Source organism: Eutrigla gurnardus, assembly GCF_963514095.1.
Source record: "Eutrigla gurnardus genome assembly, chromosome: 15".
NCBI classification, from domain to species: domain Eukaryota; kingdom Metazoa; phylum Chordata; class Actinopteri; order Perciformes; family Triglidae; genus Eutrigla; species Eutrigla gurnardus.
Genome location: NC_139938.1, coordinates 9,728,141 through 9,755,429, shown reverse-complemented (window position 1 = coordinate 9,755,429; position 27,289 = coordinate 9,728,141). Strand labels below are relative to the sequence as shown.

Genomic DNA, 27,289 nt, shown 5'->3' with positions numbered 1-27,289 from the left:
ACCGGCGGGTCCGTCCTCTCTTCAGCCTCCCCTTCATCCATATAAGTAGTCTTATTTCTTCGGACGAGATTAGATGAGACTCTGGCTCAGAGAATGTCAGACCAAAGAAATCCAGATATCTCATTTTGAAATTGGCACAAAACAAGGAACAAGGGGAATTTATGTAAGCTTCACTGTTTACTAGAAATATTTAAACTCAGAGCAGCTTGATTCAACCAAACTAACAGTTTTAAGATCTGAAGCCAGTAAATGTATGGTTTGTCAACACACTGAGACATGAGTTTGGCCACAAAACAGAAAAACATTCCAAACGCTCACAGAGGAAGAACTGACCTCCCCCCAGCCTTTTAGTGGTGTGGAGATCATGAGGCTGTACATGACCACTGTCTGCATGTGCACTCTGAAAGCAGGCGTACATAGAGTACATTAAGAGCAGAGTACCTTGTACTTCTGTAAACCTTAATTGGTATGGTCACTCTGATTATTGCATACCCAATTGCATAAGCAAGCTACTGTTTTTCATTTTGTAAAAGCAAAAGGGGGAAACTATGAAGTTATAATGTATATATATATACATACATTATAACTTCATAGTTTCCGGAAGAAAACAGTGAAGGGCCGTTGAGCGCTGTGGAGAGCCGCCAGGATTGGAAAATCAAGACAATCCTACACCACCAGAGATAAAACCTGCACCCTTACATTTGAAATCCAAAGTATAGGTACAATTTGGGTTTTACACGCTTCCAGGAAAAGCAGAGCCAGATATAACCAAAGCTTTGTAAACTCTGTCATGGGCTGGTATCGTATTGTTGAGCATCAATGCATGTTCCAGCGGGGTGTATGTTCAAGAACAGGTTGTATGTTAAAGCGGAGAGATGTGATTCTCATGTGTCCTCATCAATTTCTTGGGGGGGTTTTTTGGTGGAGAATGGGCAAATCAAGTCCGGCCCCACAAAGGTGCAGGTGGCGGTCGATGGTGGCCCACTCCTACAACAAGGAAGCAGCTCCAAAGGTTCCTAGGGTTTGCTAACTTTTACGGCAGGTTTATTCAAGACTATAATCAAGTTGCCACACCACTAACTAAGCTAACTGCACTCTCTTTGTTTGGTCTTTATCTTACTTCCATTCTGTTCCTGGGCCGGTTTGACTTTACCCTGACCTACCGCCCTGGCTCCAGGAGCCCGATGCCTTGTCACATCAGTTCGTTCCCTCAAGTGAGGAGGAGGATGAGGAGACCATCCTTTCAACTTCCTGTGTGGAGGGGGCAGCCAGATGGGACATTGAGACGGTGGTCCAGGAGGCCAAAGACAACCACCCAGCTCCTGAAGCGTGTCTGGCTGTCCATAACTCCCTCTGCCAGATCTCCAGTCCTCCAGTGGGGACGGGCCTCCAAGCTTGCCTGCCACCCAGGTTTTTGTTGTTCCCTGGCAATCCTTCAGCAATTCTGGTGGGCTCCATGTCTACCGACACCATGGAGTACGTCTTTGCCTGCTCCGTCTGCACCCATAGCAAGGCCTCTCAACCATGCTCTTGCTGGTCTCTTTACCATACTATCTTTACTATAAATAAAATTGAATTGAATTGAATTGCATGCTTGGACCATGAGAATGTCAAACTCTTTACGAAGACACTGCAACAAAAAGGTCTTCTGAAAACAGCAAGCATATCTCAGCAGTTGTCCTCAATTGTGTGCAGTCCAGACAACAGGTCTTGCATCTATCGAGTCTGTGCAAAGTGCTGCTATGACGAGGTGGAAGTTGCAATACCCCAGGTAGAAGAGACAGTGACTTGGAATCAGTGGGTAAGAAAACTGTGACAGACAGGCAAAAGAGCTACATTAATTTTGTAATACTCGTATAATGACTGCTCCATCATATAGGAACTGCTAGATCTGACTGATTAAACAAATGTGTTTGTATGTAATGTATTTAGGAAGACGTAAACGTGGATAAAGTAGAAAGTGTGGTTTCCTGTCTTGTACTTCCTGGTCCTTGTTGTATCTGCTGTCTTGACTCCCCACCCTCTAATGCCCTAATGTGTCTCACCTGTCCCTCGTCAGCTCCCTGTGTGTATAGTCTGTGTATTTCCCCTGTCTCTCTGTCTGATTGTTGTATGTGTTCATGGCTGTTTATTCCCTGCATGCTGCACTACCTCATGTTCCCGTGTCCAGCCTCGCGTGTGCTTTTGTGATTTTGAGTTATCGTGTTTCTTTTTTAATGCATTTTTACACTCGTGGCCTCCCTAAGTTTTGACTTTGTTTTGTTAGTTCAATAAAGATTTCTGTCTTTACCCTGTTGCCCTTTTTGCCTGCATTTGGCCCAACCCTTTTTCCCCTTTAACCTATCACCAAACCGTGACAGATTGATATTCTGATTGTGAATTGAATATGTAATAACGTGGGAAAGGATTTATTAGTATAAATGTTTTGGGGAAAATTTAAATGATGTAACTAGTATCAAAGACAATGCTCAGAAATAATCAGCCTTGTGTAACTGAATAGAAATGATGTAAAACGTGTTTCTTGCTGACAGACAGACTCTACTCTATTTGACTTAAATTATATCCATAATAAAAGTTAATGGGAAAAAACAGATCATGAGAAGAGACTTATTTCTAATAAATAATTAAATTATTTAATGAGATGGTGAATCACAAAAGGTGCACACACAGTTATCAGTCTTCACTTCGGTATGAAACTCCAGTGATGATGAGATGTATCAGATCAGTCCAATTAACCTCTGTGTCCAATCAATAATTGACATCCAATGAGGGGTTGTGTAATAACATGAAGACTGCTCTTGTGGATCCTCAGAGATCTCCCTTCGCTCCTCAGAGCAGAGATAAGAGCTTTGAGACAGCCTTCAAGATGGCGGTTGAGAACAACTTCCAGTTCAAGCGAGGGTCGAGAAGCAAGGAAATACTGAAGAGACTTGGGATGTACCCCAGATCACAGGCCATTTTGGTGCAAGTACTGACCTGCAGGGTTCTGTATGTTGCTGAAGCTGTTTTGAAATAAGCCTACATGGCATGTGCAAGTTTGCTTTTGCAGTCATGGTGTGATCATCTGCATCTGTGTTTTAATTGTTATCATACACATCTGTCTGCTAAACCACTACAATCATTTGACAGGAAACACTAGTTGTTTGATGAATTGGCTGTGCTTCATTGACTTACCAAGAAGAGCTTCAAACAGGTTGCTTTTAAAAATCCCCATTACTCTCAGAATGGCAGTTTTGAGCTGCTGCTCCTCTGGCTTCCTCAGTTTAGTGCAGTACTCCTCCAAAAGCCCCATGGCTCTCGTTGTGTCTGCAAATAAAAATACATGTAAAAAATCTCTATCTATCTTTATATATATATATATATACATATAAAATGATACCCGGGACCCCAACTGACATGCACTCTAACCCCCTTTCCCCACCACCACCCACACACAAACATGATGTCTATGATATTACTGCAAAAGAAATGTTTTGCATTTTTGCACTAATTGAAATAACACATATTATATAATACAGTGTATATATGGCTGCATATCTATATAGTATTTTTTCATTAATGGTAATTTTGTATTTGTTGATGTTGTTGACTGCAGTACTTTGCTTCATTGTTTATTCTTTCTATTGTGCGCACTGAACACTAAGACAAATTCCTTGTATGTGAAAACGTATTTGGCAATTAACTCCTTTCTGATTCTGATATACTGTACAATTTAATTACGGCCATAAAAGAGTACATCATCCCAGAGTCTGTATATGGAAATGTGTAAACCAGGTTTAGGTGGGTTTACCATCCAAACATACAACATACAATCAAAACTATGTGGACACCCAAAATAAGTAAATGTACACGCCAGTATCCCAGCCTCATGTCATAGTTGAACATGTCAATCTAAAACAATGAACCTTCTTCTATAAGCACTCTTGAGGTTTTAGGTCCAGAACTTTAAGCTTGGCTGCAGAGATTTGATCCCATTCAGCTACAAGAGCATCATTAAGGTGTTATCACCCAACACTTATGTTGGGTGATAACAGCTGGAGTGCAATCATTGAGGTCAGGACTGCAGGCTTGTCAAGTTATTCCACAGCAAACTACTAAAGACATTTCTTTTTGGAGCCGGCTTTGTGCAGAGGTCATTGCTGTGTTCAAACAGGATGTGTACATTCTGTACACTGTTCCTATAAACTGCATGTAATATTAGTGATGTGAGTACATCCATATAGTTCTCATTTAGAATGTCTGATGAAAGCTGGTGGAGAAGAACCTCTCATAACATGTTTGGCCATATAGTAACTCACCTTTTTTTCTGATTGGCATGGCTGACTCCGTGTAAACTTGACCTTCGCTAAGGCTTCCAGCTCAGTCTTCAATGCATGGTCAAAAAGTCCTTTCTTGGTCGGATGACAGAAAACTCAGAGGGTATAAAAGTGAAGTCCAGGGACCACCAAGAGGAGCCCTGAGGGGGTATCCAGGGGGGTCCGTGTGTCCAATGAGGAAAAGATTAATTCCATCAACTACATTTTAGCACAATGAAACTGGTGTCTCAATTGATAGTACCAAGTGGAATCCGCTGTAGCAACGCCTCATCAACTTTTATCTACTGTATGTGACGTACAGCAATGTAAGGGTTCTTAGTGTGAGAACGCTTGGGAACATTCTGCATGTGAGCCTGAGGTTGTGTAGTTCCTCTGTCTCAGTCCACTTCAGAAAAGCATCCTTTGGCTTAAGAGCTGGCAGACCACAGACATGCCTTGTCATGATTCATTCGCTGCCGGTCCAGACATCCTCTCACAGACAGACGGGTGACAATACACGACTGGAGACAGAGGGTGGACACCGGGCCAAGACTTCCTTAGTCAGTGTAGACAAACTGGTTTAATGTCCCATGGCGAGGAGGAGCCGTCAGTTCTGACCTGGGTTAATACATAGTCCTGGATTCTGCCTGAAGAGCTGGTCTTCATCATTTATCCTGCCTGACAGTGCACACCTGAAGTTTCTTTTACCTTTCTACAAGACAAAATGCAGCATGAAGGGTCCAACATACTTCTAAGAAGCAAGTGAATATCAACAGAAAGTCAGTGAGATGACCCCACGTTTTCTTCAACGGTTTAATGTTAGGAAATGCCAGGGAACAGTCACTTCAGAGTTCATGACTGGGGGTTCTGACTATGGAGGGACAATTCATGAGATTTAAAAAAATGGAATTAAAAAAACGTTGCTTCTTTGGATAAATATAAGCATGCGTGTTGTTCCTTAGTTAGCTAGCATTCATGCTAAATCACCAGCCAGTGGCGGTGCCAAATGAAAAGCTTCCTCGGTGCGACGCCTGGCTGTAGGAAAATACCTGCCTGCCAACTGTGGGAGAAAACGCATGGCTCTCAAATGACTCCATGTATTTTCATATTCCGTAAAATGGTGAGAAGACCTTCGCCGGGCATTTCACCTGGAAAGGAACCAGCCCTGTCCTCCAGCTGCCACATCTCCTTATTCTTTAACCAGGTACTGTACAGTGTCGCCAGCCATATGAACTGACGGCATCGCCAACATTTTTAAGTACCAGGAACAAGTTGGCAACAATAAGAAACGACACTTCCGTTTATTGGTTTCACAATAATACACTCGTGACTGTTACATTTGTATAGGAGAACAGCAACTTTAGCGAAAAGGCTGTCTGTATTTTAATATTTATGTATCAAATAATTTTGTAATCAAGAGACAAACTGTGGGGTAAATGCATTTTAAATGAATACATGGTTTTAATAGATAGATAAATAATGATATCTTTAAACATGAAAGATTTATGCCCACAAGTCATCGTGGTTATTGCAAGGCTTTTAAAATATAATCAATATGGAACCATGTTGTTCAAACAATATTTAATTTACAATATCTGTGACTTCTGCTTTCTCTTTGTGAACATTTGATTTTCCCCGAGAGCAAGACTGGCTCTGTTTTCTTGTCCATGTATTCTTAACATTATAAATTATTAAACATGATCTACATTATGAGAAAAAGTCATACTGTAGCAGGGTAAGGTATTACGTCTGAGATACTGGCATCTGTGTCCTAAGTGGCAAGCCCCTTCATTTTATTTTGAAGGAAAAGTCGCCTGACGTGAAGGCGAACTGCGGAGAAATTGACGCAGCTGTTTCATTTACCTTAGCAACGTAGAGGCTGGTCGCTGGTTGGCTGGCTGCCTTGTTGATTGACAGGACGTGAAAACCAATCATATAGTGGGATTTCTTGTCGCATCAGGGCGGAACACCCAATGAAAAGGCTTTGAACCTGTACGAAGGTGAGAGTTGAAATATTGCTGCATGTACTGTAGGAGATGTGATTATTCTTATTCTATTCATTCTTATTCGGGCAGTGTAAAAATAACCATTGTTGTTGTTGTTGTTATAATAATGATAATAATAACAATAATTACCATTATTATTATTATTATTATTATTAGCAGTAGGCTAGTAGTAGTTTGTTTAGTGGGGAAAAAACATAAAAAAATAAAATAACATGAATCAAATGTTTAAATCTCTATATATAAAATGTGTATATGTATAGAGTTTGCATGTTTTTGCTTGTTTTATTGAGATTAATGTTTTATATTTTACTCTGTATTATGCAACGTTTCTTTCAAAATAGGGCACAACTGTGCCTTGACTTAACTCAATGTGAATGTAAGTAGTAGTAAATGATAATGAGCTGTTGTTATTTGTGGCCCAACAGCAGACTCTAGTGGTGTATGAAAATAATAAAACATCTTATATGAGCTTATATAGCTGCTGCCAAAGAGGACTATAACTTGAAAAGGATGAATATAGCAGCTCCTAGATGAATACAATTTAGAATGAATAAAAGTCAAAGCAAAAATCCATGGTAGCATGCCGAGCCAGCCTTAAAAAGAAATGGCTGCAAGGGCCAGGAAGCTAAATTAATCTAGAATCTGTCTTTAGATACTTTCTCACTGGCCATTGAGCATTGAGCCATATTTAAGCTTAATGGAAAATCCGCATAATTTGACGTTTTTACTGAAGAGAATCAAAGATGCTGCAGGTGGAATTTACATGGCTCTCTGTCATGGAAAACTACTATACATCGAGGGATTCTTTGCTATTACTGAGGTGAATATTTCTGATCATGATGACAGCTATACGTCAATTATTCAACTATACTCTGTCTATTCCAAGTGTTGACAACTCCAATGTGAATGTAACATGAATGAAACAACTCATCCACTATCTTTACACCAAAACACAAGGCACATTACTATACGGTTTATTCAAGACAAAATTATTTGATGCAGTAATCACATTATAGAACAGGACTATATACAATACAGGACTCTATAGTATTCAGATCAAAACAATTTGTATGTATCATAACTTTGCATTCCCTGCTCTATTTTCTCTCTCTCTCGCTCTCTATCTCTCAATATATATTTTAATTATTTCTTTTTTGAGATGATAAATCTATTATGTGTTTTAGGCTATAGAATCTAAAATACCTTTGTTTATTCTCTTATCATACAATGATCATCAGTTAAACAGATATAGACATGTTGCTCATTAACACACATTTAGCAACATGTTTTATACAATCTCACTTTGACACACTCTTTGCCATTACCAACATTCTCAGAGGTAAAACACCCTCGACCCACTCTCCATCACACTGTAACATCCTCTGCCATACATCTGCTTCATCTCTTGTTGAATCCATCCAAAGCACGTCCACACCGTAACTCTTCCCTGCACAGAAAGGCCCGGAAACCATCGTATTAATATGAATCTAATTAATTAATAATTGGAAATAATATATAAGAATGAAAGACGTAGAGTATATTTTCACCCAGGTGGGAATAGTAATACCAGCTATTTGGCTATTAACGCTGGACAAAGTTGGATATGTTACTGAGCTAAGCAATAGTTAGGTGTAAACAATGGAATAAATGTATATGAAAGTAGTTGAAAGTAAATCCAAACTTCAAATCCCAGGTCTTTAATCTCAGTATCCAGACTACAGCTGTAACCATACCAGAACTAGTAACAGTGGAGGGGAAACTCACCTGTCCCTAACCCGAGCCTCAGACCACCAATAAAGTGATTGTTCAATCGGTCATGATCCCACACTGTGATCTCCGCACAGGCCTCTCTAAGGTCCTCTGGTCGGAAGCCATCGTACACCATGGTGTGGTTGAACATTGGGTTGGCCGTCCGCTTCACCACACGCGTTTTCTGTCGGCTTTTTCGACTCGTGTCGGGAAGGACGGCACTGCAGCAACAGGAAAGGAGGGAGATAAAATTCATTTTAGTCTGGAAATTCATTTGGAAAGACCTTACAAAAACTGCCAGGTTTGGAAACAAAGTGTTTAAAATTAATTAGGTGAAATATTACAAAATAAATTAATAATAAAAATATACAAGCATGAAATGAATTGTGAAATATGTGTTTAATGTTAAAACTCAGCTCATGGTATGAAATGTTCAATTCAACCCTACATCTTAATTCAAGCAGTTTTCATGTTGAAATGTTCCTGTAATTGTCTGTTAGTGAATGAGCAAAAGCTAATCATATAACTGGCTGTTTGTCTTGATTGACAAAAATGTTGAAATAAAACTGATTGAATGAAATAAAAATCAATTGCAATAAACTATATTGTTTGAAAATAAATCAAATTCAATTTCATGATAACTTGTTTGTATTTTAAAAATATATTGGATATTTTCACACTATCAATTGCATTATGTATGTTGAATTTGATTTATTTTTTGAATCCTGATTCATAATGTTTGGTTTTTGAACTCCACGGTTTGCAGGACATCCTACCATTTCACGAACGGGTCGATAATAACTCCTCTGACTGGAGGAAGATTTTTGCAGTCTTTCACCCAAATTTGCACCTCACCAGTCTCCATCTTGGATGTCCTCTTACCTGTGGATGCAGGCAAACCACAATAAATGGTAAAAGGCAACGGAAAAAAATAAATCAAAAGTGAGCAGTCATCAGCTTACTGTGGGACGTCTGTGGCAGGAATCTTAAGGCGACTCTCATCTGTCCTCTGCTGTCCATCAGGCTCAAGGGAGATGGTGTTGGACTTTGTGAGACCTGCAGAATTTAGCTGTGGTGAGTCAGAGTCTAACAAATCACTTCTACAATACACAGAATGTTTATAGAATTGAAGCCTTTACCCTGGCCCTTAGTGCATATTCATTTATGTGTGCGTTGTTGAAGTCCCACTCTGACAAATCCAGGTCCACCTCACCCAGGAAACTGTTCCGCCCAAAAGTGTTGTTGTGCCACACAGAGATGTTTAAATTCTGAGTCTTCAACACTTCCATTAGGATTTTAAACTACAAAAGGGGAAATACAGAAAGGGTGAAATACAGAATACATAAAAAGAGAAATTTGTAAAATTTTGAATTCTTACCCTGAGGATTTCATTGTAGGTGGGGTTTAACGTCTTCTTTTTGAATGTTGTTTTTCTTTTTCCCAATTTTGTTTTATCAGGGAGAAGGTAACATTTCACATAACTGTAAGTAGACAGTGGAGTTACATTTGTATCACAAATAGAACATATGGAGTGACATTTCTGAAAGTATTTTTGTTTGACAAATGTGATGTTCCATTTCAAAATATTCAGCCTCATTCCGAAAACTTTGTACCCCAAATATTCCTGGAGAACATTTGTTTAAGCTTGGCCGTTTTGTTCACACAGTAAATAGCAAGCACATACGGGTCAGAGCAGTTCTTCTTAGTGTCGGCCACGCCCAGATCCCTGCAGTGCACCACGAATATGTGAAACTCTCCAATTTTCTGGATGTAGTTCACAGCAAACTGGATGCTTCCCTGGACTTCAATGTCACCGAAGTCTAGAGGGTGAATGCTGCTGATGCTACCACTGACCTGCTCATTCATAATAACACAGGAGGAGAGAAAACACCATCATCTTTGGGTTGAACTCATTGATTGTCTTTTGTTACCAAACACACAACACCAAACACAATTGTTTTCACCTTGTGAGTTTGTGTATGAATCATTGTAGCAACATGTGGTGCTGGAAACACCGACTGTAGCAGGAAGTTTCTATAGACGAGGTTTGGAGTTCTTTTATTTTAGGCGTTTATATTTCTGTCTGCGGACAGATTATGTCATGGCAAACGCATCACAACTATACCACCCTTTTTCACGCCCAACTCATCAAATCCTGATGCTGTCAGTGGCTCTTGGCATGAAGACACCCTCTCAATATATTCCAATGTGCATCAGTGTTAGATGCTCAGTGCAATAGATATAACAAAGTGCCTGATAGTCCTCTGAGGGAGGGGTGATGAATATGAATAGGGTTCTGACTACAACGCCGTATCCAGTTTTCTTTGGGCATCCATGGATCAAACAAACACAGGACTTTCATCCAGGAGACCGATGTTTGTGCCCCGTTTGAAACCAAGTCAATGTTTTGTCAGGTCAGTTGTTAGTCATGGACTCATTAGGCTGTCACATTAACCACAGTCTTTTAGTAAACCTAACTAAAGTGGTTTTGCTGTCCAAACGGACACAAGAGGTGTTAGCATAGTTTGAAGTTTAGGGCCACTGACCAAGCCTCTGTATTTTGATGAGTTGGGAGTGACGAGGCAAGATGCAGTCAGGAAACGTTACAGATGTGTAGCTGTGATAAAAATTAAACACATTACACACCTGGTGCAAATTTGACCTTGCAGCTGCTGTGATGCTATCTCAAGATAATCTGTAGTTTTTGTCTTTAGAACCTAAACTGACCATCATTGTCAGGATCAGTGTCGATAGTCTCCATATTTCTTATGGTCAACAAATATTGTTTTTGAGAAATATATTTTGTGAGTTGTTTGTAAAGTCTTCAGTATAAACCAAGAATTAAAAGTTTTACAGTAATTAAGTAAAAAATGTTCTTGTAGCCTCATAAAGATTCAACTTTTCACCGATGTGGCTCCTGAATTATATGCATACATACAGACGACATGGAGGCCATTCCAGAGGAGAGACTCAAGTTTGACGTTGAGCTGCCAGTGTTCCTTCTCCAGCCCAAGCTGGTCTCAAAAGTGCTGTCACTGTCTGTCTGATATCAGAGAGAAGCAAGTTAATAATACAAACAAACAATCAGCCAGTGAAGAGGGGAACAATTCAATCAAACAGGTAAGTTTGCTAAATTACTCCAGTTGAAAACTGGATATCATCGTTTTTTTTTTTTAGTGAGTTCAATGTACAAGAGTCAGTTCAGAGTCATTTACCTCGTCATGCTGAAGGACAGTCACTGACACGCTGCTTTTCATCTGCTTTGAGTTGAGAATGGAGTCTGAAGGTGTAAGACAGATATGACTTTGAATCTCTTATTAGATAAGATGATATCTACTTTCTGATAAATGTGTATGTAAAGCAGGGAGGATTAGGAGACAATGGGCCCCTGGGCACAGACAGGCAAACGACTCCACCACTTCCCCTCATAGGTGGGAAACAGTAGTTAAGCCTCTTTTGGTTGTCATGTTTGATTTCATTGACTTCATAGCTATTTGTGAGTCTCTTTGTCTCTTTTGTCTTTGTAGCTGTTCTTTGTACTTGATTTGGTCTGATTGTGTTTTTTTCGTGTCTCTTATGTTTGTTTTGGTCTGTCGTGGTTTTGTCTTGTTTCAGCTTTCTATGTGTTCATTTTGAGTTTCTTTGTAGTTGGGACTTGTTTCTTTGAGAGATATTTTGGAGGTGAAGGCAATGGGGTCTCTGACTCTCTGTGCCCAGTAAGCCTGTTGGATCATCCACCCAGAGGGCTAATTCACAAAAGCAGGATTCAGAAATCCAGGATTACAGAAAAAGCCAGGCTTGACCTCGTCTCGTCAGTGCATCCTGGCTTTTTACATTTTAACGTAGGCCGAGCCAGGATGAAGATGAGCGACTATAAAGCCAGGTGTAAGTCAATCAAGTCAAGTAATAAAGGTCACAATGTTACAAGGTAACAAAAATGAATAATAAGGAGCAGGCTAGCTGCACAGAAGAAATCTCTATAGTCATTTATGTACAACAGCTTTCATGAAACCGAGTCACGGCTAAATTTAGCCACGATAACTGGAAAATCCCGGCTTAATCTGCTAACTAGGTTTTGTGAAATAGCCCTCAGGAAATAAAGAGATGTTGACATGTTTACCATCATCCACACTTTGATTCATTTGTTCTCTTGAGTTATTTTGGATTCTCTCTTCTCCTAACAAGAAATTGGATATGAGACAATATTAATCATAACACATACATGCAACATGACATAATGCACTGGCAATACAATGAGGTGTTATGACCTTTAGCTGTATTCAAGAATAACAGTATGTGAAGAAGAAAAAGTTCTGTTACTTGTTTGTGAGGTGAGGTTATCCAGGCTTTTGGATGAGGATATGCTCCTTGAAGATAATCGTTTAAGAGCTGAAATGACGGGACTAGTACTGTCATTATAACCTGCCACAAAATAAATGAAATCAGCTGTGGAAAACAGTCTCAACATAGATGTTACACAATTTCTGATTTACTAAACAACTATCTGAAACTGTAAAGAAAAGAAAAAAAGTTTAGTAGCTAGTTTAGTTTGGTAATTTAATGCAATTATAATGCTTCGTAAATCATCGTAGGATGTTTACAATTTGCTCATCGTGGTACACACAACAGGAACATGACCCTACAGTGTATTATTTTTTTGTGTGATGAATTAACAAAGAGAAAACAAGGTTGAATTATTAGTGGTTAATGGGCTGTTTTGTAAGACGCCGTATTAGGGCCACTGTACGGGAGAAAAAAACGGAACTGAGAGAGGTGGACAATATTCTAAGAAAAAAAGTTGCAGATTTGCTACTTTATTACGATGCTTACAACCAGGATCTATTTTAGCTAACTTTCCATGAATGTTGCATTTATTTTTCTTATTAATACATCACAAGTGTGACAACACCTTGATGGCTGGTTAATTATAGGTTAATTTTATATGGGCCAAATTGTCATCTTATGGGTGTTTATTGACAGGGTGGTTGGGCTAAAATGCTAGCGGTAGCTTTCACTTGTTGTCCTAGCAACGGCAAACATCCGGTGTTCATGGGAAGTTAGCTAGCATAAATGTCGGTTGTTAGCAGCACGTAAGCTAAATTGTAGTCAAATCAGACTCTTTGTTTAAATGTGGATTCCATTTCTCAATCAATATTTTGAAAAAAATAAATAAATGGGGTGAGAATTCAGAAGCTCACTGCCTGAACTTGCCCGAGACAAAGACCAGGCCCTGGTCGATGTGTTTTGGCTCCCTTCAGTGGGACTGTCACTCTGGTTTCCCACATTTTGTTGTGTGTGTAAAGCATCATTCTCTGCAGCGACAGCTCTCTCTTGGTAGAAAGGAGGGACATGGGACTTCTGGTGTGGCCCGAGGTAGTGCTGATAATCCTGAGGAATGAAAGATCTTGCGAGGCGTGGAAAGAGCTTTTTCTCTGAAGCGTTTGTAGATTTCGGTGAAGTAGAGGAGCTTGATCTATGTTGTTGTTTATTTACATCATCAAAATATGCCCCTCTGTCCTCTGGATGAGAGGTGATGTCTAAACTCAGGTTAGTGTCTGTCAGCACCGTCTGCTTTGCTTCGTGTGAGGGACTCTTCTTCTGTCTTGGAACTGCTGTTGGCTTCGCTTGTTGCTCTTCAATGACCTTAGTTTGGGGGTCGATGTCTATTGGAAACGTTTTCAAGGGAGAGCCTTCCAGCTTGGATTTCTTTGGACTGGAGGACTCTCTAGGTAGGACTCTTGGATGGCAGGTCTTAGATGGACTCCTTCTGACTTCGTCATCCTGGTCTTTTGATGTTCGACTTTGGGATTGACTAGGACTGGGGGTTCGTTCTCGATACTCAGCAACAGCCTTAACTTGGTACAGGTGACATGCTGACTGTACATCCCCAGTATTTCCAGAACTCCTCAGTCGTGGCCCCTCTGGACTCAACACTGACTGGCTGACAAAAACCTTTTCTTTCACTTTTAATGGTTTCAAGACATTAGGCGGGGTTGTGTATGGAGACACATGCACTTCATCCTCTTCATCAGACTTATCTAAGGATGTTCTCAGATCAGACTGTGGGGAAACCTCTTTGTTCCTGAGGATTGAACTGGATGATACGTCCTTGACTCTTGCAGGAATCACCCTGGGTCCTGTAAATTCCCTCTCCCATAAATGTTTAACCTCTTTGATCTTGGCTGGCCTGTCCTCTTGAGGACTGCAACTGGACTGCCTGGGAAGAAGGACTGGACTATCCCTCTCTTGATTTTTGGTGTTTAAGGATACAGATGAAGGTCTAGGAGTATTGAAGTTTTCCTGTCGCTCATAAATCTGTGACTCTGTTACTGAACCAGAAAAAGAGTCATCTGTCTCTTCGTCGATGAGGACTGGGTCAGCTCTATATGTGCCATCTTCTTTCGATAAATCTACTAAGAAGCTAAAACTACTCTGTGGAAACAAAATCTTTTTATTTGACTGGCCAGCATTATGCTCAACAGTTGTTTCCAGTTTAGGGGATTGGTTCTCGTTTGTGCTCTCCACATCAGAATTAGTCTGACGGCCAAGTGGAGCTTCTAGTCTGCTCTTGGTGGTGTCTTTGCACCGGGCCTCTTCTCTGGTAAATATGATTATGGGACCACTGTTTTCTCTTTGAGTGCCTGCGTCTATAGAGGTCAGTGTTTCTTTAAAGGGAGTGTTCTGCAGTGCTGTAAGTGGTAGCGTCCTCACCTCTGTCATCTCAGAGGGTTTTGCTTCTTGTTTGACACTTCCAGTTTTGTTCATGGTCCTGTGTGCAGCACCTTGAGGGACATTCTGGGTGTTGCCTGCTTCTTTCTGCTTAGGTATATTCATCTGTTGTTGACTCTGTACTTGATGTTTCTCTTTCTCTCTTCTAAAAATACCAAGCAGTCTTTGTCTTGGATTTGGTGAAACAGCATTAAATGAAGCCATGTCAGTTTGTTCGGGCAGCTTTTGGTGACGAATGTTGTGTCCAGTTGGCCAGTCTGTGGCGTTGGCCTGAGAGTCACGTTCCTCTTCAGGCTCTGTCTCCAGGTGAAGAGGCTTACCTGAGTCCTGCTTAGCAGAAACAAGTCCAGACACTGCCAGGCTGAGGAACTCTGAATGACAGTCCTCAGCGACATCTGCAAAGACAGCAGCCACATATTGGATCACTACATTAACAACTCAAAGTATAATTCAAGTTAGTTGTGTGGGATTTTTCTTTGTGTATCACTGTCACTATCAGTACGAGCCGGAACTTCACATTAGCCCGAAATTAAACTTTCAGCTAATCGTTGACCTACTTTATACTTTGATTCCACCCTCCGGGCTGTCAATCACAACAGAGCCACGAAGAAAAAAAGCAAAACAATTCTAGCAAGAACGGAATTTCGAAATTGAATTTAAGCTAGAAAGAGGATTTTAACAAGGAGGTGAGTTTGAACTAAACTTGACGAACATTTCAGATACGTTCTGTAACATTTCTTTGAGAGGTTTATGTAAACTGGCCGATGTCGTCGATGGACAACAACATTTAGTAGCACTGGTGAGGACCTTTACGGCTGCCCTTCGCCCCACTCATACTGTATACTTTAGGATTAGCAATGTCACATTTCAATTCACAGTTATAAAATAAACCAATGGAAAAAGTTCAACACATGGCATGAGACATTAATTGCAAGGTTGCCGACATAATTCCAAAGCAAGGCGCAGTTAAATAGCAATTAAACACCAATCTTGCTTTTCTTATGCAGCAGTCTCTATAAGCAGGCTTACATAAATGCACAGTTTTGCTACATGCAACATGCACAAGCAGGCTGAATATGAACATTACTTTTGTATGTTCTTGTCTGAGTTCTAAATGTTGAATGTGTCGATACTGAGGTCATTGGTTGGTAGATGTTTGATGTTTAGTTGGCTCATTGGTTTTAAATAAAACTCTTACCACCAAGGTCTTGGCCATCTTCCTGCTCTTGGAGGTTTGCCTCATTTTTGGGATTGAGTTTCCCTTCCAGTGATTCCACTTGACTGTGATTGTGCAAAGGTCTACATGTGCCCTCAGTGGCACTAACAGTATTTTCAAGGTCACTGTTATTTTCTGTGTCAGAGGGATTGATGGCGGTGGCGTCGAGCAAACTGTTCTCTCCCAGCTCCTTCCCGCTCTGACCGACTGTGGAGCTGAACCTCACCTGCTTCCTGTCTATCCAGATCTCAGTCGGAGAAACAAGGCTGAGTGGACTCTGCAGGTCCACGCTACAGAACGGGGAGTCTGTGGAGCTAGAAGTGTCCGAATGCTTGAGGATGCCCCGCGGAGCAGCAGAGTTAGTCTGCTGACCTCGTGGCCTGTCTTCTTCAACAAAGCAGTCCTTAAAACCCATGTGGATCGATCTGTTTTCGGGCATTGACACAGGAATGGATGCATTCTGGGTGATCGGGCTATCATTCGGGTCTTGTTTAAGGTTACTAATATAAGACATACAGCTATCAGATGATGGTAAAGGCTCTGAAAGACACAAAAACAAATGAACACCATTTTAACCAACAACACAGCAGCTGTGTTTTTTTGTTGAGACAATTGAATCACTGATTGTCCATCAGGAGCTCACAATAGTTGTAAGGTTTCAAGATGTTTGTTTGTCAAGTTGCTTTGTGCAAAATGCACATTTTTTTAATGGATATACACTAGTACTAAACTGTCACTATTTGTCTCAGTTGTTTCCTTCTTATCCTATAATTTCTCCTACAAAAACATTGTTTTCGTAGCTCTTGTGAAATCTTTCCAGCAGCCACAAGTCATGCGGTAAAGATTAAAGCTTTGGAATGTATTTCTGTGTAATCCACTGGCTAGTCTGGCATGGGATGTGGACTTCCCTTCACTTTGACAACTCCTGGGAAACCCTGAAGGTTCCAGCTCACTGGCTCATTTCACACTGATGGAAGAAAATACACTTTGAAATATTGGCAGAACTACAAAGACTTTAGAGAGAACTTGGCTCTTGAGCGATTACAACCTTGCACTGTTAACTACCAAGGACTTGCGTGGAATTGTATTTTACTACTCTGTAAAAGATGCTTTGCTTTTTCTCTGAAGCTGCAACAAAAACAAGATGGAATGAAATCAGATGATAAAATTGTTCAAACTCATAAGCCAGTCCATGCTTTCCATTGCCATGCAACCACTGCCAACATGCTGTTCACCAGCAAGAGATTGAAACAGCTGAACCGTTAGGACCCACACACCTGGATGTCAGACAGACTGAACCGGACTTACATTGGTTGGGAATGTAACTGCTTACACGATTTTTCCATTGTGCCATCCACTCAATTCAAAACACATAATTAATCATTAGATCAAGAATTCCAATCACGCTCACAGTCCATATTAAAAACGATGAGTTAACACACAGAAACTCACCCTTGTTTGATGTCGGGCTTTGAGCCCTTGCTCCATCCAACAACTCACTGTCCTTTTCTTGTAAACTGTGATTTGCAATGACGTCACTGTTGAATGGATTTTGCCTTTGCTTCAACAGAAGAAGATTGATACATATAACACCTGCAAAACACTGAATCATGGACTCACACGTGACTTTTGAAATGATTCATTCTTCCTACCTTTGTGGGTGACTGTAACGCTGGTTTAGGTGGATCTTCTGCTGTTTCATATGGCTTCTGATTTTGATCTCTATTAGCATAAAAAAGATGACAAGATGTGTTGAGAATTTCTGGATAGAATGTGCAACTTAGAACTTTCAAAACTAATAGAAGAATAATGTATTCTTTAAATGGAAAATAAACCCTCCATGGCCACAGACACATTTTGGCCAGTGAAATAATAATCTCCTGAACAATGCCTGGTCTCCTGTTTATGTAAGCCGCAACAATACTGCTCATTTAACATGCTCAAAGACAGATAATCTCATTTATAAATAGTGGTATCATGAACAGGCCGGTCAAACCTCACTACTGAAGGCAGTACAGAATGTGTCCTATAGCTCAGCACTGTGGAACATGTGAGACCTGACCTTCTAAGACGATTACAGCTGGGCCAATTACTAAGTATCCATTTACTATGTGCACAACTCCCCTCATTGCCTACCACACCTAAACAATCTGCTCTCTTAGTGCAGCATGTGATGGTGCTCAAAACCGACTACACAGACCACAGACCATAATTGGTTTTGTTGCAAAACAGTCTTACAGCATGAAACAGTCACAAAATAGAAATCCAGCGATTCATGTACATGGACACATTTTCTTTAGTCGTTCAGCACGACTTTCAAACAAATGTATATCAGTTTGAAGTATCGTTAATGCCTGCACCACTTTTTTCATCACTTTGGGTGCACAGTCTCGAACATTAACCCATCCCAGAGAGTATTTAAAGTTGCAGGCGGCCATATTTTCCGTAGAAAATACACTTGCTTTATGTGAACCGTTTTGAGCTAACAAACCGTGAAGACAATGCATTTAAAGTCCCACTGTTATTCCACTCTTCAGGATAAGTCTGGTGATATTTGTCTCTTAATGTTAACACATCCGTGTGCTGACCCAAACCAGCAATGAATTGATCCTACTAACAACTATTATTGTGTATAAGCCAGCAATAAATAAAAATAAATAAGAGCTTCCTCGTTATCCTTTGAGAAGACGGACAGGCACTGTACCATGAATGATTTGAAAGGTGTGCTCCATTGAGCACAGGCTTTGATGTTTGGTGCAGTCAATATTCAAGCATTAGCCCCACCATCACCATCACATACCCCTAGACATACTCACTAGAGCCCCAAATGTGCATTAATCCACTGTTAAAAAAAAGTCTCAGAAATTAAAGTATGTATGTCCTTTAAAACAAGATAATAATAATAATGTAATAAAATGAACAGTATTAAATACAGTATTTGAATCAAAACAACTGCTGCTACAACCATGCTGATGAGACCAAAACATCCATTTCTAACACACAAAAACATGCCAACAAATGTGGTGAATGGTACCTTCTGCTTTGGTTCTTCACACTGACCTTTCATTGCTGATCTGTGTGTGAGGCTCCTGAAGGACTCCACAGAGAACCGGAGGGACAAATACTTCTTTATTTTCACTGTTGACAAAACTGGGCTTCTCAGGCAATATCTGGGAGAGTTCCACTGCAGCACACAACACAACACACAGCTACTGTTAACCAAAATGTGTTATAGTTATTACAACATTATAAACCAATTGCACACCCGTGAATGTAACCTGATCTGTGTTTATCTGTAAATAACTACAAAGATTGGGACAAATGTGTCACAAACATTCATGTTTTTTGTATGCACAGGAAGCTTTTCAAATGCGTAAAATGATCAGATCTGTGAAGTTGAAAACATACATGTAAAACTTGTATTCAGGTTGTGACGTGTGCATTTGTAACAAAGTTTTACACATGTTCATATTGCTTGGTATTTGTGTTGCATTGTGTCCATTTTAAATGTTATTGTTTATTTAGAGATCATGTAATACAAATTTGAGATCATTTTCACTCCATAGGTTAGTTCCGTGCCCCTGATCAGCTGATGTTTGTATCCCATTAGCAGCAGGAGTAGAAACGCACATAGCAAACTTTTCATGCAGGGTGACAGCATAGAAAGTTAACACAAAGACATGGATTGATGCAAATATAGGGCGCCTTGGACGATGTGAAGCGAATTCATGCAAGTTAATATATTTCAACTTAAATGTGAAAGCTGCGAAAGCCTATCGGCATTGAGATTCTCCTCCTGTCGCCCTGATGTTACTGAATCCTAGGTCTAGATAGTAGCTCACATTAGTCCAGAGACCAGACCAGACTATGTGGAGGAACCAGAGACTGTCTGTGGTCCCCCAGAGGTCTACGATACTAGTTCACATTAGTCCAGAGACCAGACCAGACTATGTGGAGAACCCAGAGACTGTCTGTGGTCCCCCAGAGGTCTACGATACTAGCTCACATTAGTCCAGAGACCAGACCAGACTATGTGGAGAACCCAGAGACTGTCTGTGGTCCCCCAGAGGTCTACGATACTAGCTCACATTAGTCCAGAGACCAGACCAGACTATGTGGAGAACCCAGAGACTGTCTGTAGTCCAAACAACAAGGTCGCTGTCGTATTTATGTCTAGATGACCTTATTTGGAGTGTTGATGGAGCAGCTACAATGTTAGCATAGCCTAGCACCCATCAATCCAGACTCCATTCAGAAAACAAGCAATTCAAAAGTAGTTAGCTTGTGGTCTTGCAGACAGACCTAACAAAGCATGACTTCACACTTTTCGCTGATCACCATCATCGTGGCTTTACATCAGTCTCATTATTATCTGTTTATTGCTATTAAATCACAGCTAAATAGTTTATTCTGGGTTCCTCTGTTGTAGTAAACCAGCCGAAGTGCGTCTTGCTAGATCCAGCTTGGTGAAATTCTCTGAGCACCTCTGGATGATGTCATGAACCCAGACAGGATGAGGTTTGGTTTCCCAGCATGTCTGGGACTTCACATTATGTACACAGTAGCGATGCTGGTTTCAATAATTTCAAAAATTTGTCCAGTCTGGACATAACAGTAAATCTGTTTTTGCCTTCTTCCTGCAATTTTGTTCATAGGGGGTAATGTTTTCTCTCATCTCATACACAAATAATTTGTATTTCAAGGCAGGATGCTGATTTTAGAATGTTCATACAAGAAAAAAGCAAAGCTGGATATAAAAGACTTACATATAGTCAGCGGTTTATGTGAGTGTCTCATGGAGGCCCTGATGATCTCGGCGCCATGGATGCGATCCTGATGTCGGAGCTGCTTGGTCTCATAGAACCATTCTCCAGACATGTACCTCAGCTTTTCCTTGTCACTCACACTCTTCTGTAGGTTCCTGAGTGCAGACACATCAATGCGACATCACGACATAACTCATGACAGCATTAACATCCAAATTTTTCTGATAAAAATATGAAGAATTTAATACTTTTTTGCAATATATATACTTCAATAATATACTTCATACATACTTCGTACTACGCTTCAAACTTAAAGAGCCAGGGATAAGCTTGTACTTCAAACATGAAAAACTTAAGGAGGAACTAACTGAACACGGTGCTCCTCAACCTTCTTCAGGTCAGCATCTCTTCTCAGTACAGCCCTGATGGTCTCCTGCTCCTCCTCCGTCAGGAAGCTCAGGTCGATCATGGCGACTGCTGCTGCTCACTGCGTCCTCAGCTTTGTGTCGCGTGGCTCAAAACGATTCATATAGTTCTTCTCCTCCCAAAGGTTTTGTTCTGTTCTTCCTCATCAAGTCAGAGTCAGTTGTTTATGCAAACTGTGATTTGTATAAAATTATGTGTTAAGTTTGCGGTTTCGGTAACTAAATCTAAATCATCTAAATCTAACAGAAAGAGGGATTTTCAGTTAATGTGATTTCAAATACGAGGCTCATTCTTATTCTAAGAGAGTGATATATTTCGGTATTCCTTATGTATTTACTCTTCTTTTGGATACGTTTTGATACGGCTGGGCTTGTTTTCTGCAGCAATGTTTAAGCCTTGCTAGACCACTTCGAACCTGAAAGAAACGCAAAAATAGGATTATCTGCTCTATCTGCTATATGGAAGAAGATCTGCTTCTCTTTAAGCATCCCTCCACAGACTTTACAGACAGAATATACTAAATAGACAGAATATACTATATAGACCAAATATACTCTATAGACAGAATATACTCTATAGACAGAATATACTATAGAGACAGAATATACTCTACAGACAGAATATACTAAATAATCAGAATATACTCTATGGACAGAATATACTATATAGACAGAATATACTTTATAGACAGAATATACTCTATAGACAGAATATACTATATAGACAGAAAATACTTTATAGACAGAATATACTCTATAGACAGAATATACTATATAGACAGAATATACTCTATAGACAGAATATACTCTATAGACAGAATATACTATATAGACAGAATATACTATAGAGACAGAATATACTCTACAAACAGAATATACTCTACAGACTGAATACTACATAGACAGAATATACTATAGTTCTACTAATAATTCACGGGTGAGCTGAAAGAAATGGTAAGGTTTGCTGGTTCCAGCTTCTTCAGTGTGAATATTTGCTGTTTTTTCCTCAATCTTCTGTGATAGTAAATTGTTTGAAGGCATTGAATGTGTTTATTGAATATTTCAATTTGGGCTTTGGGAAGTTGTAAATGGCAATATTTACTTATTGTATTCCATTTTGTAGACTCCAATGATTTGAGAAAAAAATAATCAGCATATTGAGTAGCCATGTAATCATCATTATGTTGATCCCTATTTGGTCTGATAAGCCTCACATGTGAAGGCACATTATATATATATTATCTGTCTAGAAATCGAGTGCGGTTGCATCCATGCAGCAATAAGCGCTATAACATTAGTTATTACACTTCTTGCACTATAACATTAGTTATTACTTTGTCTTGGTGTGAATCTGCAGTGGAAGCAGCCTTCAGGTGATTCTGTCGTAAATGAAATGTCTGTGAACCGATGAACCGTTTAATAGTGTCAGTGATTAACCCAGCTAATCAGCCAAAACAAACGCATGATACAGCTAACAACCACTAGTGCACTGCAAAAACTTTCCAGGTAAAATTCGCACTCCAGAATTTCTGTGTGAGTAGCGACAACAAACAGCTGTTTTGGTCACATGGCATACCGAAAGGATGTCGCATACCGAACCAAACATTCTGTATCGGAAATGTGAACCGTTCCGACAATATTTAAATTTAAATCTTCAAGATTATTACTTTAAAGGACTATGTAGGATTATGGGGGATTTATTTGCAGAAATGTAATATAATACTTATAACGGTGTTTTATTTGTGTATAATGATCTAAAACTAATCGTTAGCTTACAATGAGCTGTTTATATCCACAAAGGGAGCACAATGTCCGTCATGTTCTACCGGCATGTTTCCACAGTAGCCCAGAATGGCCAAACCAAACTCTGGCACTTGTGACCGCCTTTCACATTTTTACTTTAGTTGAAGGTCACTGTAGTTCTCCGACATGCTTGAAAAGGGAGGGGTGAGCTTCAATTTAATTGAATGCAATTTGCAACCTCACCACTAGATGCCACTAAATTGTGGCATATCTGACATATCTGGTGTATCAAACAGCAGATATCTGAAATAATATCTGAATCTTGGGATCGTAAAAATAAACCCCATAAAATATAAATACATTCAATCATTTTCCAAAACCACTGACGGATCGCAGACTTTGTTAACTTCTCTGTCAACCTCTGTTGTTAATAATATAATAATAATAATGATATACTGTTGCACTTTCTTTCTTTCCCAACAAATGTACCTATGTACTCAATGCTTATCTTTGACTTATGTATATAGTCACAGTAATTACATCCTTGTTTTTAAACTGCTCATATGCTGCTGTATGGGTTTCCCTTTAAGAGAAGATAAACTTTTAGTGAGGAATGTCTGCATGTTGTAACAATGCCCGTGTCCGCCCACGTAAGAGAGATCTGTGGGAATTTATTTGAATCTTTACTTACTTGCTTTGAGGTTCATGCTGTAAAAATGCTAAATTGCACTAAAATTAGAAAACTTCTATTTGCTCAACGCTTTCTTTGCTAAAGAAAGCAGTAAAATGACTCAGCTGCTTCGGAGAAAACGATAGTTATGTAATTGTGACTTTGTTTGAGAAATAGTTGCTAGTTTGATCCCATTGTTTATTCATTATCCCAGTAAGGAAAGTTGTAATCGCCTCACATTCTCAGGTGGCTGCATGAAGACTAAGCTGTTAGAAGCCATGAACAACATGTCTTTTCCTGCTCCTGTGACCTCATACTACTCCATGGAAGTTCTTTTTCATAAAGAAGAATGTTGCATGTCCAGTTTTTCTAAAAGGAGAAAAGTCTTGCTGAAAGACAGATCGCTTATTTCCTTGTTGATGATTTATTTTCCCACCACTGGACTTCCTTAAGAAAAAAAGTGACCTGACTATTGACATAAAATAGAATTATTTCCTCCTGGTCTCTTAAGCACCAAGCTTCAAAGACTCAACGCTGGAGTGGTGACACAAATCCTTCCTTACAGCCGACTGAGTATTAAGTCATATAATAAAGCATTAAATCAACCTATAATAGTGATCTTTAAATGGTGACCACGAGGAAAAACACGACCAAAGCTCAACCACTCATGGTTCGTGATAGAAGATTGTGTAACTGTGATTTCACTGTGCAGTTCTTAGGTATGAAAATGTGTTAATGTAACATGAAGAATTGTTCAAAGTAATGTAGGCATGTCTTCAGCAATCCTGATGACATCCAAGCAGACGTCTGGTTAATATTTATCCACTGCAGACATGGAGAAGTTCCGTCAAAACTTTACTGCACTATTGTCATGTATGTCATCTAAATCTAACTAAATCTAAATGTTTGGCAGTTCTGAACAACACTGATCTTTTCCTCTTTGCTGTAGTTTTACCTCCCAAGCTATAATAACAGTGTAAGAACATCGTTTACAGAAAAGACAAGAGTGAAGTCATAAAGTAGTCAGCTCACCTCGACGTTGCTCCTTGCTGGATGAAAACTAACCTGCCACTGGATCCTGAGCTGCTGCAGGTGAGAGGAGCTGCAGACGCTCCAGCAGGGGGCAACGGAGAGCAGCTGGTAGGTCTGTCTATACAGTCTATGGTGAAAAGAGAAGGGGGAGAAGGGGAAGCAGGGGATTCTTCAGGGCTCCCAGTGATTTAACAGCGTGTTTTCAGTGCAGAAAAGTTAACTGTAACATATTGTTATTACTATGATGATCATTATTGTTATTATTATTATTATTATTATTATGAGTAGTAGTAGTAGTAGTAGTAGTAGTAGTAGAAGTGGTTGTGGTATTAGTAGTAGTAGTATTTGACTTGACAGATGCACACATTCTTCTACACTGAATCTTAAATTCTACTTCGTTGAGGGGGAAAAATCCACAGAGCATCTTTAATTCTGATAGTGGTTTGGTAATATGTAATTAATTTTACTTATGAGCATATCCTATGAGCAAAATATAGGCTATAAAGGGAATCCTGATCTCTGTATAAAGCTCTCTCTATATGCAGCAGGCCTATACAACACGCTGTTCCATAAAGGGAGATTACCAAATAGACCTGGATTCTTCACATTATTCTGAGTAATTTCAGTTGATAGTTTCATTATATTCTCATACAAGTCACAGTGAGCAACATTTGTTTGATCATATTCACTGAAACCGACACTATGCTCCGATAGAACAACATAAATCATCCTGTTTTAGAAAAAAAACACGCCTCTAGCTGCACCTAGAGCTTGTTGTATGTTTTGCAAAAATCCACCGCGCCCGTATCATCCCGTCCACTCAGCGCAGTTCAGTTTGTGCACACGCCACAGATCCCACCTCCCCCCTCACGCATGTTACAATATCACAGGCACACGCCTCAAGCTAGGCATGCTAAATGATGTTAGCAGTTGCTATCTATGAGTAAGTTAGCCAGCCTACCTCTGTGTAGCGTGTACTCCATGCCATTTATCGATGAGAGAAGACACAGGCGCGTTCACAGGAATCTGATGCACGTGCACTGACGAGCACTAGGTGGGAGGAAGCGGAGGAGCTCGGTGGTAGAGGGGGAGGGGCCTGAGTGTTGTAAACATTCCAAATTTGATCTGCCGGACTTGCAGACTGCAGCTTTAAGCATAGTTCAAACACTTTGTTTGGTTGGCTAGTTTAAGGCGGATGAGAGAGGGAGGGGCTTGCGGCGGCAGGTCTTTTCATAGGAAGTCAGTAGGAAACTATGAGGGGCCGTCTGGGACATAATTCAGAATTACCTCTCACACACACATGTGAAATGCTCTCATATACACTACTGAAACACTCTCACATATACAACTGAAAAAGTATTTGCTCACACACTACTGAAACGCTCTCAAATACACTACTGAAACGCTCTCACACACACTACTAAAACGCTCTCACACACACTACTAAAACGCTCTCATACATACAAGTAAAACGCTCTCACATACACTACTGAAACGCTCTCATACACACTACTAAAACGCTCTCACACACACTACTAAAACGCTCTCATACATACAAGTAAAACACTCTCACACACACTACTAAAACGCTCTCATACATACAAGTAAAACACTCTCACACACACTACTAAAACGCTCTCACACACACTACTAAAACGCTCTCATACATACAAGTAAAACACTCTCACACACACTACTAAAACGCTCTCACACGCACTACTAAAACGCTCTCATATAACCAAGTAAAATCCTCTTACAAATTAAAGTGAAGTAGTGTGTACGAGAGCATTTTAGTAGTGTATGTGAGAGAGTTTTACTTATATGTATGAAAGCATTTTAGTAGTGTGTGTGAGAGCGTTTTAGTAGTGTGCGTGAGAGCGTCTCAGTAGTGTGTGTGAGAGCGTTTCAGTAGTGTGTGTGAAAGCGTTTTAGTAGTGTGTGTGAGAGCGTTTTAGTAGTGTGCGTGAGAGTGTCTCAGTAGTGTGTGTGAGAGCGTTTCAGTAGTGTGTGTGAGAGCGTTTTAGTAGTGTGTGTGAGAGCGTTTTAGTAGTGTGTGTGAGAGAGTTTTACTTGTATGTATGAGAGCATTTTAGAAGTGTGTGTGAGAGCGTTTCAGTAGTGTGTGTGAGAGCGTTTCAGTAGTGTGTGTGAGAGCGTTTCAGTAGTGTGTGTGAGCAAATACTTTTTCAGTTGTTTATGTGAGAGTGTTTCAGTAGTGTATATGAGACCATTTTACATGTGTGTGTGAGAGGTAATTCTGAATTATGTCCCTGACGGCCCCTCATAGGAAACTGTGGCCTCGTGCACCGCTGAAACCAAAATACAGTCAGAAGAATCAAATGCTTGACAGTGTCGGTGTGAATGAATATAAAGCAAACTGCAATACATGTCGGAGAGTGTTTTCTGTGGCGCGTGGCGGCCCCCAAAACCAAACAGCAGCCTCAGAGTTCTTCCAGCATCTCCAGAAGCTGATACAGTAAATTCATTCATAACTTTAACGATGGGACAACACATGAATCCCATCACACACAAGGCACTGGTTTCCTGGTTGAATCTCAGTCCTGGAGGGGGCCTCACGTGGACTATGGCCTCTTATTTGATTGATTGATTTAAATTAGAATCAATATAGATTTAGGGCCCTGATGTGAAGAAAATACC

General features: G+C 40.0%; 2 protein-coding genes across 22 annotated transcripts in view; both read right to left on the bottom strand.

The window, feature by feature from the left end:
- Positions 1 to 5,120, bottom strand: part of dlg2 (discs, large homolog 2) — a 147,549-nt gene extending 142,429 nt beyond the window's left edge. For 4 of the 20 annotated variants that reach the window (XM_084029205.1, XM_084029210.1, XM_084029211.1 and 1 more), the window contains exons 1-2: positions 4,299 to 5,119; positions 3,175 to 3,306 (exon numbers count right to left, since the gene is read on the bottom strand). In XM_084029205.1, the coding sequence (XP_083885331.1) occupies positions 3,175 to 3,306; positions 4,299 to 4,317 (151 nt within the window). In that variant the 5' untranslated portion in view covers positions 4,318 to 5,119. Of the gene's footprint in view, positions 1 to 3,174; positions 3,307 to 4,298 lie in introns of all 20 variants that reach the window. The other 16 variants (XM_084029229.1, XM_084029213.1, XM_084029230.1 and 13 more) reach the window with 12 other exon arrangements.
- A 2,139-nt stretch (positions 5,121 to 7,259) lies between these two features.
- On the bottom strand, positions 7,260 to 24,681 carry sytl2a (synaptotagmin-like 2a). Of its 2 annotated transcripts, XM_084028596.1 has the most exons (19): positions 24,632 to 24,681; positions 21,130 to 21,602; positions 20,762 to 20,916; positions 19,056 to 19,179; positions 17,648 to 17,717; positions 17,448 to 17,556; positions 15,978 to 16,535; positions 13,249 to 15,174; positions 12,371 to 12,472; positions 12,171 to 12,227; positions 11,266 to 11,330; positions 10,989 to 11,093; positions 9,735 to 9,904; positions 9,429 to 9,531; positions 9,190 to 9,351; positions 9,013 to 9,106; positions 8,827 to 8,932; positions 8,066 to 8,271; positions 7,260 to 7,748 (listed from the first exon to the last, which is right to left on the bottom strand). In XM_084028596.1, the coding sequence occupies exons 2-19, from the start codon at positions 21,228 to 21,230 to the stop codon at positions 7,600 to 7,602; spliced, it is 4,362 nt and encodes a 1,453-aa protein (XP_083884722.1). In that variant the 5' UTR covers positions 21,231 to 21,602; positions 24,632 to 24,681; the 3' UTR covers positions 7,260 to 7,599. The 2 variants fall into 2 exon arrangements, with proteins under 2 accessions (XP_083884722.1, XP_083884723.1); XM_084028597.1 differs by lacking the exon at positions 15,978 to 16,535.
- Between the last annotated feature and the right edge of the window lie 2,608 nt (positions 24,682 to 27,289).